The following is a 20792-nucleotide window of genomic DNA, read 5'->3' as shown; positions in this document are numbered from 1 at the left end:
CACCCATACCCGTGCCTCCGTTGACTTCCGTTTTTGGCTGGAATCTGGGTAAATTACGTACCCAGCTTTTCCAGGAGCAGCGTTATGGCCCGCTCCAGTCACTGGTTGGCTGACCTACAAGTCACTCAGCTGGGTATGTGTTGTTGCTTCCGGAAGAGCTGCTGATCACTGACGGCTTTCAAGAGGACCCAGGAATGGAGATTCAAGGGACACGAGGACAGGTAAGTTTAGTTTGTTTATTATTTTCCTGCACCCCCTGACTTTTATTTGGTGGGACTTCTCCTTTAACCATAATGGCTACCACAGCATTTCACAACAATTTGCCATCTTATCAGTTTTTTTTATTGAGCTGGGTAATGACGCCAAAAATACTTATGGGTTATTCAAGGTCTTATGGTACTTTTACACAGAGCGATAATTCGCCCGATTGCACGATTAACGATTTCGAATGAAGAATGTTTTTTAATAACGATCAGTGTTTAGTCGGAACGATATATCGTACGGAAAATTCGTTTTGCGATCGCTTCAGCCTATCTCACACATTGGTTAAATCGTTGAAAGACTGTTTACACGGAACGAAAGATAAAAATGAACAATTTCTCGCTCAGCGCTCGCTGCGTTTACACATACAATTATAGGTCGAATTTGATCGTTATCGTGAAAATTCGAACGATATATCGTCCTGTGTAAAACCACCATTATTGGCCGAGAAAGAAAGTAATTTAGTGCTCCGTCAGATGACATGGCCTCAGCAATCACAACATAATCAGCAGAGTGAAGGAAAAGCAGCCAGCAAGTACTCGGCACCTCAGGAAACTCCTCCAGGATCGGGAGACTACCTTCTGAAGCTTATTCAGAGAATGCAAAGTCTACGAAGCAAAAGGAAGCTACTTGGAAGAATATAAAATATATCCTGGTTTGTTTAACCCGATGCGTCTGGTTATAGTAACCAAGGAATGAAAAGGGGTATCCACATTTTTAAAAGATACTCTAGTTCCTCGTTTTCCCTTCCCAGAACCATTCCTACAACTCACCATGTACAGGAAGGCAGCCAGGATGAGAACTTTCAGTGTAGCCTTCATGTCCAAAGGAAACTTGATGAGGACTTCGGAAGATTCCTTTTCTCCCTCCTTGGTTATACTGGCCACAGGACACGATCCATTTACACTGAGTATCTGGGGGAATAATGATAGTTATTAAACCAATGGTTGGACCAGGACACTCAATGAAGTTTTGTGACAGAGCGATTTTCCCTTGGCTTGGAATGATGCAGCTTTCCAGGAATCTGAAATCTTCTAGATTATTTGGGAAAGGGACAAAACCTCGGCTTCCTTGAGGCTTGAGGAAACGCTACTCTTTTGGCATCACTGAGAGATTGCGTAGTAAGGAGACTTCCTGCCTGGATGGAGAAGGAGCGAATATGGTTCTTAAAAGTAGAAGTCTGGTGTGGAGGGGGGTAAAAAACCACTACGGGCAGGGAGTGGGGGGAATCAAAAAACCCAATATGCTTACCTGTCCTTGAGCCCACACTGCGCCACATGACAGGGCTCCCAGACCCCGCCGGCTGTGTTCTCCTCCCCGGTTCCCAGTACATTACGACCAGGGTTCCACGTCACAGACTGGTGGTGTTTAGCCCGCTCAGAAGAAACTCAGAAAGAAGCGGTTGGGGTCCAGGAGCCGGACACGGCACTGTGTCGATTTGGGGACCAGTTAACATATTGTCATTTTCAATTTCCCCCCACCCTCTGCCCGTAATGAGTTTTCAATTCCCGGACGGACTTCTCCTTTAAATAGCACAGCTTCCAATAAGTCCGGGAGCCCAAGAGCCCTTCTAGCTCATGTAGTGAGAGCCATTGTCTTAAAATTTAGACAGAGTGCCCAAGGGAAAATCTGCTAGAAAATCTGAATCTGACTCCATCTTACGTATGTTCTGTAGCAACCCTCCAGGAAAGCCCTCAGAGATGTCTCTTGCCAGTTCTCTCAGCCTAATTTGGAGGGCCCGAGCAACAGGCCCTGATATCATAGCTGACTTATAGCTGAAAGATGGCGGGTCTGCTCTTCTATCCATGGAGTCTTTAAGCAAAGAGGAATCTTCTGCTGGATAGAGAGACTTCTTGGAAAGACAAAAGACAGACACAGCGCTCCATAGTGGAGGATCAGTGGTGTACAGAAAGAGATGGGAGGTAATAGAGTAAAACCAGCGGTTCCTCTCACCTGGCGGAGTTGTGCAAGACTGAGTCACAACTCTACAATCGTGTGTAAGGTTCACTCGGGTGTGCAGCCTTCCCGGTACACCCAGGCCGGGGCAGTAAAATGCGATGTACAATGCAGACCTCCACTCCTAGAACTGATAGGTGTACAGGCGTGGTCACTCTAAGGTAGGTGCAGTATATAGCAGTGCTTCTCAAACTGCGAGGCGGCTGTTGTTGAGGCTCAGCTGGGGAGGCAGTTTTTACTAAAGTGACTATAAGCTGCACAATCTCTGGTTTAGGAACACTATTGACTTATTTTGTACTTATTTAATATTATACAGAGTTTATTAGATAAATGGAGAGTAGACTGAGAAATAGTTTTTATATTTGCATGGACTTTCACCTCAGATGGTGAGGCCCCAGCATCCTCTTGTATTACAAAATACATATTACAAAACAACAAAAGACATGTAAAAAAAACAACAACTCATACAAGCAGTAAAAATTAACAGAATGAAACAGTATACAGAACAGACACCACTAAGTACGTAATATATGTGCTGATATGTAAGTGAGAGCTCTCTGATGAAGAGGCCGCTTCGGCCTAGAAATGCGTTGTGCTATACCCAGTTTTTTTTATACTGCACCTGCCTTAGAGTGGTTGTGCCTACTAACCGGTCCGTTCTAGGAGTGGAGGTCTGCATCGTTCTTGGAAAGATGGGCCACCAGCAATTCAACCTTGGGCGGATTTTCACGAACACTGGACATTTTAGGTTTATAGATGGTTTTGAATCTACAGCTTGCGTCTAACCATTTGTCCCAATCATATTACATAAACTCCTCCAAGAGGGGATGACCTGGAAGCAGAAGGTTCAGAGTCCTAAGAAAGTAGAACAACCTGATGAGGTTTCATCCGCCACCATCTCCTTCACTGCTTTTTCTTTGCCAAAAGGAAGATATCTTCCGTAACCCGAGTCAGGGGGTCCTGAACCTTCTCCTTCAGATAGGGACACTATGTCAGAGTCTTATGGACAAGACAGGGAATCACGTCTGTTTTTTTTTTTTTTTGTTCATTGAATGTATCAGCCAGGTGTGAATAGAACCTGACAGTTGTTGTACTACGGGAAGTTTTACCCGGAGACAGAGCGGAGGAGTTACAGGCGGCATCTGGAGGCTGGATGGTAACCAGATGAAAAAGAGAAAACGCCCTGCTTCCCTAACCCACAACCAGAGGGCTATGGGCACAGGAACGGATAGGCCTCTGGGACACTGCCAGACCACAGGTAAATGGTGGACACATGGGAGGAAACACATTTGATTATAAGGTGAGGGGTAAAGCAGAAGAAGAACGAAGTACAGCCTCGGATGGAAGCCATATGCGGGCGTTCCCTCTAGACATCGGTTTCCATCCTATTGCAGGGTTTATCCATCATGTAGCATCGGCATGAAGCATAAGTATATGGTTTCTCCATCTTTGAGCTTTATCGCGTACCCCGCTTGTTATGCTTATCATGTTATGGGCCCCACATGTCACTTATACTGGTGTTGTTACATCTATTATACACCGATTATTGTTATCTAAGTTAGGGACCCGTTGTGTTGGTTCTACCTTGGATCGGTTATACAAGATAGAAGTGCTATTTATCTCTATTGTATTATGTTGTGCTGGGATAGGACACAGCTCCACCCCTTTACTTTTTACTTATTGTTTTATGATATGATCAGAGTCTTGTGGTTCCCTGACGAACCCGTGTAAATAGGCCGGGGGAAACGCATAGAAACAAGATGAATATTGGGAAATTTTTCTGATCAAACCATCCTTAGCTCACGGTGTGTGTGTGTGTTTTTGGGGGGGTGGGGGAGGTTTTGTTTTTGACACATGGGGGGCATTTATTAAGTCCGGCGCGCCGGTGCGCACCGCCGAAAACCTACGCCAGCTGAGGACTGGAGTAGGTTTTCGGCGTATATTTCCGCCCACTACACGCCCCCTTTCCGCCCCCCTGGCGTACTCGGCGGAAAGTGCCGATTTGGGAATATTTTATTCGCAAATCGGCCATTTGCATATAAAAAAATACGCAAATCGTCACTTTCCGCCAAAAATCATCCGTTCGCAGGATGATACATGTGGCTCTTGGTGTTTCTTTAAAAAAAAAATTCTTGCACTTATATTAGGAAAGGGAATGGCACCGTGGTTGGGGCCACCCTGTTAAGGAAGTGGATCAACCTGAAAGGCAGGGACAGTGTACTATCCCCGCTCTCTGATCACACGTGCTGGCGGCCGGGCGGGGAGTCAGCAATCAGATAGTGTAAAGTTTGCCCGGATCCCAGAAGAAGCAGGGGGGGGGGCGGAGGGGGATGATAGCTGCTGCACAGTGATGAGCGGCTCCCCTGCGCGGCAGCATCAGCAGTGGCGGCGATCTCAGCCATATAACCCAGCTACTACACCTCCCATCACCTGCTCATGCTATGAGCCAGGTGATGAGAGTAGTAGTTGTGTAGTCCAGAGCGGCGGCGGGCATTCGGTAGTGGCGGGTGGGCTGGTGGGCTTACTGTGATGTACTGATTGATTACATTTATGGAATACTTTGGGGAGCAAGGACACTTGACAAGGCCAGGGACAAGGACAGGTCTGTGCTGCCTGAGGATAAAATGCACTATGGTTATTCTCTGCTTCTTTGTAGTAATGACTGTCAAGATGTCGATACGTTTACCCTTTTTTGTTAAATATTTTCCGTCATGCCATTAAATATTCTAAGGATACAAGACTGGTTCATATCCACTTATTTCTGAATAAATAATTTGGTTTATATTGAAAGGGTAGTTAACCAAAAATATCTTTCAAATCGACTGGTGCCAGAAAGTGCCAGAGGTTTTTAAAATACTTCTATCCAGTCTTCCAGTACTTATCAGCTTCTGTATGTCCTGCAGGAAGTGGTGTATTCTTTCCAGTCTGACACAGTGCTCTCTGCTGCCACCTCTGTCCATGTCAGGAATTGTCCAGAGCAACAAAAAATCCCCATAGATAACCTCTCCTGCTTTTCAGACTGGAAAGAATACACCATTTCCTGTAGGACATACAGCAGCTGATAAGTACAGGAAGAAGTAAATACCAAATCTCTGGCAATTTCTGGCACCAGTTCATTTGAAAGGAAACATTTTTGGTGAACAACCCCAATAAACCAATAAGGTTGCTGATAATTTTGACGACAACTGTACGTAACAAACACACCATGAGAACCATGACCAACGGGCGACATTGCTGATGACTGTGAGTAGTCCACCTAAGGTCTAGAGTCTATACCTCACCTCAATGGAGTTCTGTGATTTGTATGAGGGAAGCTCGGCAGTGAACGCAGGCTCTCCGTACGTCATCTCAATTGAGAGCGTCATGTTATGAGAAAAGTCCGAAAATGTGATGAATCCAATGGTGAGGCCCGGAAGAGCGCTGACCTTCAGCTGAAAGTCAAGAAGAAATTCTGATCAGCTTTAGTATCTCATCACATCTTTATTGAATTTATAGATCAATTTGGGTTACATTATTTTTATTGGTTTTTGAATTTAGCATCAGACAAAATCAGTTGTCGTAGATCATGAAAACAGGAAAGTTAGGTTAAACGTTTAGGCCTTAGATACAAAAAGTCCCATATAAACTGAAAGCAAAAAACAGCGAATAAAGAAGGGGAAAAAAGGGCGAGGGGGAGAGGGGTTTTGTTTTGTCCATCCCTTCGACTACCCAAACAGCCTTCCATTCAACAGTTCAAAGTCCTATTCCATGGGCCGATGAAGGCCCAATCAATATTGAAAACGAGCGCCGTTCCGCCCTAAAGCTGCAGCATGCGGTGCCGGGATGCATTCAGATTGCAGGAGAACACTGGGAACGTAGACAGGTAATGTATTAACTGTTTGGACAATGGTCAACCGCTGGCCGCGCATCACTATTACATGTAGCAATATGCGGGCTGATGATTTTAGGTCTGGGCCTAAAGAAACGATCAGCTGATGTTCGTTGTCATTGGCTGATCATTGTCTCTATTACACGGAGTGATAATCACCCCAATCGGGCCTATTATCTTATCTTATGTAATAGGGTCCTAAGAGGCAGGCGTTAAATATGGAATCCTGGGATCTCTTCAGAAACCTTTCTCCCTTATCATTCATTCTAGAATGAAGTTAATAATTTACCATTATCCAGATTAATTTACATCTCCCTAATTCTGTAGAAACTGTTGTTTTATTTCCCAAGAAGTTGCAATGACTGCTTAAAAAAAACTAAATAAGCAAATTGATGGTTAGTCCTGAACATCCCTGGAACTTTCATATTCAACAGAGCATAGGAAGGAGGTAGATGCACATTACAGTGCGTAAGAGAGTACAACATACTGTATATAAAATACCGCCACACATATGCTCGTGGTTCCTGCTGCCCATGGTTCCCGGCTGCAACTGCTGCCCTAGTTCCTGCCGTGAGCCTTGCTGTGTCCCAGCCTGCCTGCCTAGGTGTCTCCAGCTGCATCTCACCGCCACTAGCAATCAAAGCCAAGGGGTAGTGACCTGGGGGGTCACCTGCCGCAGCAAGTCCATTTAACCTTGCGGTGGGTGCTGCTAAAGACCAGTGGCCCCTTAGGGCCCTATTCCACCGGATGATTATCGTTTGCATAATCATTAACGATTACCAATCTCAAACGACTGCTATTGCGAAAAACCCAAAAACGTTCACTCATTTCCATGGAACGATAATCGTTACTTATGATCGTATTCGCGATCATTTTTGTTCGCTATTTCTTCGCTATTGCGTTCGTATCTACTGCGAACGACGTCTTATTCAATGGGAACGATTTGCGAACGTTTTGCGAAGGAACAACGATAAAAATAGGTCCAGGTCTTATAAAGCGATCAACGATTTCTCGTTCGGTCGTTAATCGTTAACTGCATTTCAACCGAACGATTATCGTTTAGATTCGAACGAGTTAACGATAATCTGAACGATAATCGTCCGGTGGAATAGGGCACTTAGACTCCGCTCCCTGGTATGGCTTTGTCATTGGAAGCGGCGGTACGGCAGATCCACGTAACAAGTATGATCTGAAACAAGACCAAACAGAATTTTAAACATCCCAAATGAGAAGGAGAGAGGGGTGGGCACAATTTGTTGGGCATTTTTTCATGGGTATCCAAGGCAATAAGTCGATATTGGGCATTCATAGATCATTTTGGAGCTATTGGGGACCATAAAGTACTTTTATTTTCCAGTTTAGACAATCAGTAGGGCCATCACTTCCCTGGTGGGATCCCAATCCGCTCTAACCACCTGTGGGGATTACAGGTCAGGACTGGTCCTCCAGAGTAGGAGACCCTCTATGAAACCATTCTCCATTCTGACGATGAGATAAAGATGAAGAAGAGGACCCTTCCCTTAATCAGAATTTCCCAATATGTGGAGTATTTAGAGCAGTAAGGAGCTTACGCAATTATCTGTTTTGCAGCAACCTGCCGGTTCTAAACGCATTGAGACCACATCTCTCCATCCAGAATCCTGCAACTTCATATTATAGGACGGTCCGCAACACTCAAACTCCGGACTTAAGTAGAAGAGCGCCTGCCCAGGTCCAGTGTAGAAAGCTAAACAGGAGAATGAGTTAGTGATGGGGATGTGAAGAAAATATATATAACCTCCTATTATACAATGGGATGGGAGGGGGTAAGGAGCCCTATTTTTGTACTTATACCTAATGTAAAAAAAATAACAACCACCCTAAATAATAACTAAACAGCCCCGGGGTCCTATATACAGGGTATGGGCCATATATATATACTTCTGCCATCACATGGTGTATTTCACTTTCATCATGGCATACAAGGGGTTAATAAAAGAGCCCAGAGAGTAGCTGCGTATTACATACACCCCCCCCCCCTTGCCCGCTGCTGATACCCTGGTCACAGTGCCAGGACAAAGGTACTGTCATAGACCTGGAGAAAACCACTTCCAGGTTTCTAAGCGTCGCCATTTATAATTTTATAATTTTTTATTTTTTTTGCCTTTTATCCATGACTGGAAATGATGGACGATGAGCACAATATGTTACAGAGAAAAAAAATGTGAGAAAAAAATAAATAAAGACTAAAAAAGTGAATGTGTGTGTGTGTGTGGGGGGGGGGGGGGGGGTGGCTTGGTGTAAAAAGGAGGAGATTCCTATAAGAAGTGGTGATAGTAAGATTTCTCACCTTTTTCCTTTAGTCTGACCTCTTCCACCTAAAGATACAGAAAAAACACTGTCATGGGACACTGTCAATTTAAAGGATAATTCTGGAATTTTCTAAAAGGCAGCAGCCTGCTGGGGCAGGGGGGGAATTTATTACAAGTAGGCACTTACCTCTCCCCGTGCCCACGGTGAACGGCGAGAACGGCTACAGGATCCCCACTGGAAGTCCTCTCCCCCCCCCCCCCCCTCCGAGTTTTGACTTCATCAGATGCCTGTCCCGGCTGATAGGCTGGCCGTTAAGCCAAACAGTGACTGGAGTGGCGCCTCGTCTCAGTCACTGACTGGGTGAGCAGCCAGTTCATCAGCCGCATTGTGACGTGGACACCCGAAGATCCCAGAGCCTGACAGGGGTTCCTAGGCTGCTCCCGCCCCTCACCACGGGCACGGGGAGAGGTAAGTTAGTACCCCAGCAGGCTGTTGGCTTTTAAAAAATCCGCCCCAACCCCCACCATATTATTTTATATCCTTACACATTCTATGACACATAAGATCTCTTACTTCTAAAAGACACTTAAGCACCGGGGGGACTATCGCCTTGGCGTTGTAGATTTGGTCAGGATTATATGCGGATGTGTTCTGCCATTGGGGTTGGCTTTGAACAGGTTCCGAGCTTTTGTTCAGGGGATGTCCTGTGTAAAGCAATACATACATACATAAATACCCCATATAAATTATTTGGTTTATACATGATTTATACCAGGGGTGTAACCAATAATGACTTGGCCCCATAGCAAACTTTTGGGTGCCCCCCCTTCCACTGTTAAACCATGACCACTAGTATAACCACCACAGGCTCTGCAGACCATGTAAGTGATTACAGGGCAGTTACATCCAGTGACTCACAGGCTGAATCTTCTCTGAATGAATAAAATAATAACATATCTGCCTGGGCTTTAAGTGCTTTTTTTTTTTAAGCCTGATCTCCACAGACTCTTCCAGATAAAAATTATTGGCTCCTCTACCTGCCTATTGCTGTAACCCGCTTCGGGTTCTTGAATTACTCACTACACTGTTTGTAGCCTGTATGTTTTATTTTGTTATTATAAAATCTTATAAATAAAGAATTAAAAATATATATATTGGCTCCTCACTTATGCACCATTGTCTGCCTCCACATATGTAGTATCCCCATATAGTAGTTAGGCCTCTCTTTGTGCATCTATATTATAGTTATGCCTCTCTGTATGGGTAGGCCCCCAGTAGGTAGTATCCTTCATGTAGAAAACCCCTGTCCCCTGCAATGTAGCCTCCTTGGTAGCTACAGTAGCTTTAGGTAATCCCCCTGCCAGATATGTAGTATTTCACATGTAGGCATCCCCCTGATATTTCGCAGTAGATAGCATTTGTTAGGTATATCCCCTATTATCCCCCAGTATATAGCGCCCCCCATGGTAGGCATCTCCTCCTGTATACCCATAAATAGATAGTGTCCCCCCAGTAGACATACTCCCTCTCAGTAGTGTCTCGCATGGTAGGCAACTCCCCTAGTATCCCCTGAATAAATAGTCCCCTCCCTGGTAGACCCCTCCCCCCCATTAGATGGGGGAGGGGTCAAACATACTAGACATCTCCCCTTCTATCCCCCCAGTAGATAGTGTCACCCATGGTAGGCATTTTCCTTAGTACCCCCTCCCCAGTAGATAGGTGCAGATGATTCTAGACAAAGGGAGAAGAAGAGGGGGGGGGGGGGGGAGGGGAGTGCAACTGGTACTTTACTGTGAGTCTTATAATACTTCCAGAATGATACAATACAATCTCTGAAACTCCTGAATCTGGTGATGTACCCAAAAAGATACTGCTGGTGAGAGAGGTTAGAGGAGATTTGCCTTCTAGAAAGTAAAAGAGAGTTCCTCATCCACAGTGGTCCAGCCCTTTACCAATATGTAGCTGGGCGGCTACTGGTCTCTAGGGCGTGCGGCCATCATCCGAGCCAGACACCAGGAAGCTGTACAAAGTCTCATGCCAAACAAGTCCCAGGAGGATAAAGAATGCGGAGTGGCCCCTGAAGATTACTGCATGTGAAACGCGTAGGGCCGTTGTTCTATCACGGTTGAGAGACGGTTGAGTACCTCATTGTTTACATTGGAATTACCAGTATTATTGTGAAAAGCATAAAGTGCAATAACAAACGTGCTGCTATACCAAGTGCAGTAATACACTTTTATGGGACATGTGCAAGTAAAGACTAATATAAAATCCATTATGTATCTTAACAAATGGAATAAATAAAAAAACGCATGGGACAAGAGAAAAAACACATGTGTTAATGTGAATAGACACCTAAACTCAGTTTACAAAATATCCACAAAGTGTGATGTGAACAGCTTCATGATATCCAGGTTTACAGTAAATGGACTACTGAGGATTCTATGCACTAAAATATGTGCAATATTGGCATTATGAACTGACACGAACTTTTGTACTTATTGGTGGTTGGTTCCTAGGGTGTTCTGGTGATGGCCGCGTAAGTATACAGTGTACGTAATAAAATATTTCTAACGCACAGTAATAAAGGTTAAATTTTATACTCCTATTGAAATCAGTGAATCTATAAATTTGAAGGAGGACTATATCTATAAGATTAATTGACACTCAGATAGTGACCCCCATAGGGTAAGCAGCAGGTGGTGGTAATGTAAGGGAGACAGCTACATACCTGGATCCATATGGAGATGCTGCTGCGGGATCCCGGTCTATGTCAGGAATAGCAGAGACAGAGATGCTGCTGCGTTACGTTCTTCTCTCACCACTCCCCTCCTAGTTCTTTGTTTTCACGATTATCTCCTGCTCGGGGAGGAAAGGAAATGCAAGCAATGGCCTCTTAGTCTCCACACATCTTTATGATAAACTCCTTAAGGAGACTTAGTACCCCCTCGACCCTGCTCGGGGAGGAAATTAGAGGAGTGTTCAGCCCGGATTGCCTGCCTGCCTGCCTGCCAGCACCTTACAGCTATCTCGATTCTCCAGCCAGGATAACCAGACCGCCCCCTGACTACATGCCCACAACTAACCCTTTAATGACTGTAGTCAGGGCTGTATTTGGAGCGTGAGCTGCCCTAGCCTGAATACGCCCCATTTGAACACAACAATTATCATTATTAGCAGAGGAACTGACTATCACCAATATATATCACTAAATAATGGAACAATACAGTAACTACATGCCACCTCTGTAGACTAACTGTACAATACAGGATAACACAAGCTCCTAGCAATTAATGCCTAGTCATTGTCTATGCTGCATTATAGAAGCAATAAAAAAAAATTCTGTAGTGCTGGTTTAACCTTTTAACACCCCACTTTTGGCCTTAAAGGGAAACTCCAGGTAGAGGGGGGGAATGAAACTTCTGCAGAAGCATATAGCATTACTTACCTATCTATCCCTGTTTTGAAACTAACAAAAATCCATTTTTATTTTTTTTTATTTTTTTTTGGGGGGGGGGGGGGGGGGGGTTGTTCTGTATTGTGTTTCTGTACTTCTTGGTTGAGCAGTTGTACACAGTACAACCAGAATGCATTGCTTTCCGTCAGCTGTTCATCACAGTCCTCCAACCAGCCCAAGCTGTTGCAGAACATCTAGGCTGTGTTCACACGTTCAAACTTAATTATTTGCTGTGCTTTGTCATTTCACTGTGGTCCCACCCACACAGCGCTGCATTCTCTACCTGTAACACCACACAGCACCCTGTATTCTCTACCTGTAACACCACACAGCGCTGTATTCTCTACCTGTAACACCACACAGCACACTGTATTCTCTACCTGTAACACCACACAGCACCCTGTATTCTCTACCTGTAACACCACACAGCACACTGTATTCTCTACCTGTAACACCACACAGCACTGTATTCTCTACCTGTAACACCACACAGCACACTGTATTCTCTACCTGTAACACCACACAGCGCTGTATTCTCTACCTGTAACACCACACAGCACCCTGTATTCTCTACCTGTAACACCACACAGCACGCTGTATTCTCTACCTGTAACACCACACAGCGCTGTATTCTCTACCTGTAACACCACGGAGCACGCTGTATTCTCTACCTGTAACACCACGGAGCACGCTGTATTCTCTACCTGTAACACCACACAGCACCCTGTATTCTCTACCTGTAACACCACACAGCACTCTATATTCTCTACCTGTAACACCACACAGCACCCTGTATTCTCTACCTGTAACACCACACAGCGCTGTATTCTCTACCTGTAACACCACACAGCACACTGTATTCTCTACCTGTAACACCACACAGCACCCTGTATTCTCTACCTGTAACACCACACAGCACTGTATTCTCTACCTGTAACACCACACAGCACACTGTATTCTCTACCTGTAACACCACACAGCGCTGTATTCTCTACCTGTAACACCACACAGCACCCTGTATTCTCTACCTGTAACACCACACAGCACGCTGTATTCTCTACCTGTAACACCACACAGCGCTGTATTCTCTACCTGTAACACCACGGAGCACGCTGTATTCTCTACCTGTAACACCACGGAGCACGCTGTATTCTCTACCTGTAACACCACACAGCACCCTGTATTCTCTACCTGTAACACCACACAGCACTCTATATTCTCTACCTGTAACACCACACAGCACCCTGTATTCTCTACCTGTAACACCACACAGCGCTGTATTCTCTACCTGTAACACCACACAGCACACTGTATTCTCTACCTGTAACACCACACAGCACCCTGTATTCTCTACCTGTAACACCACACAGCACACTGTATTCTCTACCTGTAACACCACACAGCACACTGTATTCTCTACCTGTAACACCACACAGCACTGTATTCTCTACCTGTAACACCACACAGCACACTGTATTCTCTACCTGTAACACCACACAGCGCTGTATTCTCTACCTGTAACACCACACAGCACACTGTATTCTCTACCTGTAACACCACACAGCACGCTGTATTCTCTACCTGTAACACCACACAGCGCTGTATTCTCTACCTGTAACACCACGGAGCACGCTGTATTCTCTACCTGTAACACCACGGAGCACGCTGTATTCTCTACCTGTAACACCACACAGCACACTGTATTCTCTACCTGTAACACCACACAGCATGCTGTATTCTCTACCTGTAACATCACACAGTACGCTGTATTCTCTATCTGTAACACCACACAGCACGCTGTATTCTCTACCTGTAACACCACACAGCATGCTGTATTCTCTACCTGTAACACCACACAGCGCTGTATTCTCTACCTGTAACACCACACAGCACGCTGTATTCTCTACCTGTAACACCACACAGCGCTGTATTCTCTACCTGTAACACCACACAGCACGCTGTATTCTCTACCTGTAACACCACACAGCACGCTGTATTCTCTACCTGTAACATCACACAGTACGCTGTATTCTCTATCTGTAACACCACACAGCACGCTGTATTCTCTACCTGTAACACCACATAGCACACTGTATTCTCTACCTGTAACACCACACAGCACGCTGTATTCTCTACCTGTAACATCACACAGTACGCTGTATTCTCTATCTGTAACACCACACAGCACACTGTATTCTCTACCTGTAACACCACACAGCATGCTGTATTCTCTACCTGTAACACCACACAGCACTGTATTCTCTACCTGTAACACCACACAGCACGCTGTATTCTCTACCTGTAACACCACACAGCGCTGTATTCTCTACCTGTAACACCACACAGCGCTGTATTCTCTACCTGTAACACCACACAGCACGCTGTATTCTCTACCTGTAACACCACACAGCGCTGTATTCTCTACCTGTAATACCACACAGCACTGTATTCTCTACCTGTAACACCACAGAGCACTGTATTCTCTACCTGTAACACCACACAGCACATTGTATTCTCTACCTGTAACACCCACACAGCACGCTGTATTCTCTACCTGTAACACCACACAGCACACTGTATTCTCTACCTGTAACACCCACACAGCACGCTGTATTCTTTACCTGTAACACCACAGAGCATGCTGTATTCTCTACCTGTAACACCACACAGTGCTGTATTCTCTACCTGTAACACCACACAGCACGCTGTATTCTCTACCTGTAACACCACACAGCACTGTATTCTCTACCTGTAACACCACACAGCACTGTATTCTCTACCTGTAACACCCACACAGCACGCTGTATTCTCTACCTGTAACACCACACAGCACGCTGTATTCTCTACCTGTAACACCCACACAGCACGCTGTATTCTCTACCTGTAACACCACACAGCACGCTGTATTCTCTACCTGTAACACCACACAGCGCTGTATTCTCTACCTGTAACATCACACAGCACGCTGTATTCTCTACCTGTAACACCACACAGCACGCTGTATTCTCTATCTGTAACACCACACAGCACGCTGTATTCTCTACCTGTAACACCACATAGCACACTGTATTCTCTACCTGTAACACCACACAGTACACTGTATTCTCTACCTGTAACACCACACAGCGCTGTATTCTCTACCTGTAACACCACACAGCGCTGTATTCTCTACCTGTAACACCACACAGCACGCTGTATTCTCTACCTGTAACACCACACAGCACTGTATTCTCTACCTGTAACACCACACAGCACTGTAGTCTCTACCTGTAACACCACACAGCACACTGTATTTTCTACCTGTAACACCACACAGCACGCTGTATTTTCTACCTGTAACACCGCACAGCACACTGTATTCTCTACCTGTAACACCACACAGCACGCTGTATTCTCTACCTGTAACACCGCACAGCACGCTGTATTCTCTACCTGTAACACCACACAGCACGCTGTATTCTCTACCAGTAACACCGCACAGCACACTGACAGCACACTGTATTCTCTACCTGTAACACCACACAGCACGCTGTATTCTCTACCTGTAACACCACACAGTGCTGTATTCTCTACCTGTAACACCACACAGCACGCTGTATTCTCTACCTGTAACACCACGCAGCACTGTATTCTCTACCTGTAACACCACACAGCACACTGTATTCTCTACCTGTAACACCACACAGTACACTGTATTCTCTACCTGTAACACCATACAGCACGCTCTATTCTCTACCTGTAATACCACACAGCACTGTATTCTCTACCTGTAACACCACACAGCACGCTGTATCCTCTCCCTGTAACACCACACAGCACACTGTATTCTCTACCTGTAACACCACACAGCACGCTGTATTCTCTACCTGTAATACCACACAGCACTGTATTCTCTACCTGTAACACCACACAGCTCGCTGTATTCTCTACCTGTAACACCACACAGCACTGTATTCTCTACCTGTAACACCACACAGCACACTGTAGTCTCTACCTGTAACACCACACAGCTCGCTGTATTCTCTACCTGTAACACCACACAGCACTGTATTCTCTACCTGTAACACCACACAGCACTGTATTCTCTACCTGTAACACCACACAGCACACTGTATTCTCTACCTGTAACACCACACAGCACACTGTATTCTCTACCTGTAACACCACACAGCACTGTATTCTCTACCTGTAACACCACACAGCACGCTGTATTCTCTACCTGTAACACCACACAGCACACTGTATTCTCTACCTGTAACACCACACAGCACTGTATTCTCTACCTGTAACACCACACAGCACACTGTATTCTCTACCTGTAACACCACACAGCACCCTGTATTCTCTACCTGTAACACCACACAGCGCTGTATTCTCTACCTGTAACACCACACACCACACTGTATTCTCTACCTGTAACACCACGCTGTATTCTCTACCTGTAACACCACACAGCGCTATATTCTCTACGTGTAACATCACACAGCACGCTGTATTCTCTACCTGTAACACCACACAGAACGCTGTATTCTCTATCTGTAACACCACACAGCACACTGTATTCTCTACCTGTAACACCACACAGCACTGTATTCTCTACCTGTAACACCACACAGCACACTGTATTCTCTACCTGTAACACCACACAGCACACTGTATTCTCTACCTGTAACACCACACAGTGCTCTATATTCTCTACCTGTAACACCACACAGCACTGTATTCTCTACCTGTAACACCACACAGCACACTGTATTCTCTACCTGTAACACCACACAGCACGCTGTATTCTCTACCTGTAACACCGCACAGCACGCTGTATTCTCTACCTGTAACACCGCACAGCACTGTATTCTCTACCTGTAACACCACACAGCACGCTGTATTCTCTACCTGTAACACCACACAGCACACTGTATTCTCTACCTGTAACACCACACAGCACGCTGTATTCTCTACCTGTAACACCACACAGCACACTGTATTCTCTACCTGTAACACCATACAGCACGCTCTATTCTCTACCTGTAACACCACACAGCATGCTGTATTCTCTACCTGTAACACCATACAGCACGCTCTATTCTCTACCTGTAACACCACACAGCACACTGTATTCCCTACCTGTAACACCACACAGCGCTGTATTCTCTACCTGTAATACCACACACCACACTGTATTCTCTACCTGTAACACCACACAGCACGCTGTATTCTCTATCTGTAACACCACACAGCACACTGTATTCTCTACCTGTAATACCACACAGCACGCCGTATTCTCTACCTGTAATACCACACAGCACTGTATTCTCTACCTGTAACACCACACAGCACGCTGTATTCTCTACCTGTAACACCACACAGCGCTGTATTCTCTACCTGTAACACCACACAGCACACTGTAGTCTCTACCTGTAACACCACACACCACACTGTATTGTCTACCTGTAACACCACACAGCACACTGTATTCTCTACCTGTAACATCACACAGCATGCTGTATTCTCTACCTGTAACACCACACAGCAGACTGTTTTCTCTACCTGTAACACCACACAGCACACTGTATTCTCTACCTGTAACACCACACAGCACACTGTATTCTCTACCTGTAACACCGCACAGCACACTGACAGCACACTGTATTCTCTACCTGTAATACCACACAGCACGCTGTATTCTCTACCTGTAACACCACACAGCACACTGTATTCTCTACCTGTAACACCACACAGCACGCTGTATCCTCTACCTGTAACACCACATAGCACGCTGTATTCTCTACCTGTAACGCCGATATAAGAATAAAGAACTTTAAAAATTCTTTTCATCTCCACGCACATATTGTGATCTTTTATCTGTGAAGTTGAGGCGCACAATAAGGACTTTATCCCATATTATCTTATATGGGATATACTGTTCATGTCTTGTTTTTTCTCCAGGTGGGATTATCAGTGCCGGCCTGCTGTTTAGCATCATTTAATGGTGTTACTGCATCATTTTTGTGAATATGCTGCAGTACTGCAATGAAACTCCAGCATGTGTGAACGCAGCCCTAATATTACAGCAGACTTTTGCACAATCACCAAAGTTGCAGCAGCTGCTTCTGGCTGGTCAGAGATGGTTCCAGCCCCGCCTCCTGTGACATCACACCCTGCAACCTGTCTGCATCATCAGCTTGTGCTCAGAAAACACACACAATGTCAGACACAGGCATGGAATATTTGTCTCCTAAGGTGGGAGAGCAGTGGGAGCAGGAAACTATGAGGATTTGACACAGAGGCCATTTTTCTTCAGTTCCTGGATTTCTATCAGCTCCCAGTGTGGCAGAACCACACAGATACAGTAATACATTGTATAGACACATCTATATAACTTTTAATGTACTTATAATAGAAAACAAGTTTTCTTTGTGGAGAGAAAAGTATAACTATCATCTTTCGCTGGAGACGGGATACGCTGTCAAAATGCAATACTTCTGCTAGTTCTGTTGCATACAGAGCAATTGACGGCATTGTCAAATAATTCGTCCTTTGGCTCGAGTAAGCACAGGGAAGAGTGGCGGCAGGATTTTTAAGGCTATGTTCACACACAGTATATTTGCTCAGTATTTTTGTCAATATTTTTCACCCAAAACCAAGAGCGTATTGAAAACACAGAAAGGCTATGTTCACTCACTGCTGAAATTGAGTGGATGGCCGCCATTTAATGGCAAATAAGAGCCGTTATTTCAAAACAACAGCTGTTGTTTTAAAATAACGGCAATTATTTCCCATTAAATGGCGGCCATCCACTCAATTATAACAGTGTGTGAACATAGCCTTTCTGTGTAAGCAGCAGGTGGTGGTAATGTAAGGGATACAGCTACGTACCTGGATCCATATGGAGATGCTGCTGCGGGATCCCGGTCTATGTCAGGAATAAGAGACACAGAGATGCTGCTGCGTTACGTTCCTCTCTCACCACTCCCCTCCTAGTCATTTGTTTTCACGATTATCTCCTGCTCGGGGAGGAAATTAGAGGATTGTTCAACCCAGATTGTCTGCCTGCCAGCACCTTACAGCTATCTGGATGCTCCAGCAAGGATGTGCTCTGTCTCTACAGCACCATAGACTTACATTATATAGATGTCACAGGAAGTCGGGAGAGAATGCTCTAAGCCACAGGTGTCAAACTCAGGCCCTCCAAAACTACAATTCCCATCATGCCTGGACAGCCAAAGCTAAAGCGTTGGTTGTCCAGGCATGTTGGGAATCGTAGTTTTCCAACAGCTGGAGGGCCTGAGTTGGACACCCCTGCTCTAGACGCAAACTTCTTCCATTTTATTCTTCTGAACACTCAGATCCTGTCCCATAAGAACTTTTGATATGTCTTTCTGAAAACTTTTTTTTTCATTTTTTTTTTTCATAAAAGTGGTCACTTAACATTCCCATAAACATCCATGCTTGGCTGTATCCTGTGAATGTAAATTCAAAAAGGGGACAATGTGCTGCCCCTCTCCAGACCTCTCTATCTTCTCCACACTCCTCTGTCCCTTCCAGACCCCTCTTCTAAATGTCTCTATTCTGCCTTCCAGACCCCTCTAGTCCAGGGGATGAGAAAGAGGTCTAGGAGTGGTCCAGCCAGTGTGTCCAAGTTTAGTCCTGGCCTTGGCCAGTGAAGAACGTCTTCTGAGCTTTTCCCTATCAGCGTAGTCTGCTGTGAAGATGTGTAGAAACCTATTTAGCCTTTTCTCTGCCAGAAGACCACACAAGTCAGCTCTGGGTCATTCATGGTGAACCACAGAGCCACTTAGAGAAAATATAAACCCACAAGCATCTCCAGTCCACACAGTGGGGAAGCTCCACAAAACCTGGATTCCTACTCTGAGAGAGAGATCTGTCTTCAATCAGTGGAGAGAAGTTCATCATGGGCTCTTCTGCCTCTACTGGACTCCTCCTTTCATCATACGTATCAATCTAGATCTGTGTACGTGTAGAACCAGAGACACTAATGTGACACCGATCAATGCTACAGTCTTGAGGAGGCAGATGTGGCTTTCTCTGGTATTGGAAGGATTGAGAAGCTTCATGGGTTTGCATTACTATTTTTTTCAACCCTCTGTGCTTGACCGACACCTAGAAGCCCAAGCAGGGTTAGGCATGGGAGGGGGGTAGTAAGGAGGTGTTACAGCTCGGGAAAGCCTCTATGACTCGTTCTACTATAGGATAATAGAATTTTTCTATGTTATAGAAGCACAGACAGATATATGAAAGGTACCATGTGTCTCCTGGCCCAAACAGCTATCTAATAATGTCAGCAGTTTGGAATGTGAATTGCAGATGACAGATTTACTTTAACATGATTTTTCCCCACCAGGTTTCTCCTCATCTTGGTAGAACACAGTAGAATCAGCAATACTGAAGATGAAAGATGCTTCACGTAGCGGCAAGAAAAGGAGTCAACACAACTTGGCCAGAACAGAGAATGAGCTAAGAACTGAATGGTCTGCAAAGAATCTTGGTAGTTTGGAGCAGGAGTAGAGGTTCTCCACAAGAAGGTTGGATAGCCGATCTCCTTTCTGTTCCTGAGGGGGGAAAGCCATCTCTATAACATCTATATGGCCTTATTATAGAGCATATAGATATGGATGGTTGTCAAGATGGCGTCTGTTGAGTAGTTATCATAGGCCATCCATGTGGCATCAGGATCTAGGCCTTCACTAGAAGAATTAGGTGGAACAGAGTGACGATCTTCAAGAGTTGTTGATGCACAGTTTCCAGGCTAATCCCTGGCTTCAGCGTCCTTGTGTCGTATATGGCTTGGACCAGTAATTCACTGCTGCAGTGTGATGAGGGTCCCATGACCATAGCGGATTGGGGACCTGTCCGTATGAACATATAACATATAAGTCAGCGTAACTACACAGTCATCTGAGGTCTGGGTGTGGTGCTGTGCTGTGCGGCGGCCATTGT

General features: G+C 45.2%; 1 protein-coding gene across 2 annotated transcripts in view; it reads right to left on the bottom strand.

The window, feature by feature from the left end:
- The window catches only part of LOC138770532 (uncharacterized), a 24716-nt gene extending 5913 nt beyond the window's left edge, over nucleotides 1-18803 (bottom strand). The window contains exons 1-7 of one of the 2 annotated variants that reach the window (XM_069949640.1): nucleotides 18711-18803; nucleotides 11109-11236; nucleotides 8951-9081; nucleotides 8415-8442; nucleotides 7657-7811; nucleotides 5499-5648; nucleotides 1035-1175 (exon numbers count right to left, since the gene is read on the bottom strand). In XM_069949640.1, coding sequence (XP_069805741.1) covers nucleotides 1035-1175; nucleotides 5499-5648; nucleotides 7657-7811; nucleotides 8415-8442; nucleotides 8951-9081; nucleotides 11109-11118 — 615 coding nt within the window. In that variant the 5' untranslated portion in view covers nucleotides 11119-11236; nucleotides 18711-18803. Of the gene's footprint in view, nucleotides 1-1034; nucleotides 1176-5498; nucleotides 5649-7656; nucleotides 7812-8414; nucleotides 8443-8950; nucleotides 9082-11108; nucleotides 11428-18710 lie in introns of those variants that run through there. The other variant, XM_069949637.1, reaches the window with a different exon arrangement.
- Between the last annotated feature and the right edge of the window lie 1989 nt (nucleotides 18804-20792).

This window comes from Dendropsophus ebraccatus, chromosome 1 (genome assembly GCF_027789765.1).
Source record: "Dendropsophus ebraccatus isolate aDenEbr1 chromosome 1, aDenEbr1.pat, whole genome shotgun sequence".
NCBI classification, from domain to species: Eukaryota; Metazoa; Chordata; class Amphibia; order Anura; family Hylidae; genus Dendropsophus; species Dendropsophus ebraccatus.
Note: the sequence above shows the minus strand (reverse complement) of the source record. Positions and strands in the feature narration are given on the sequence as shown.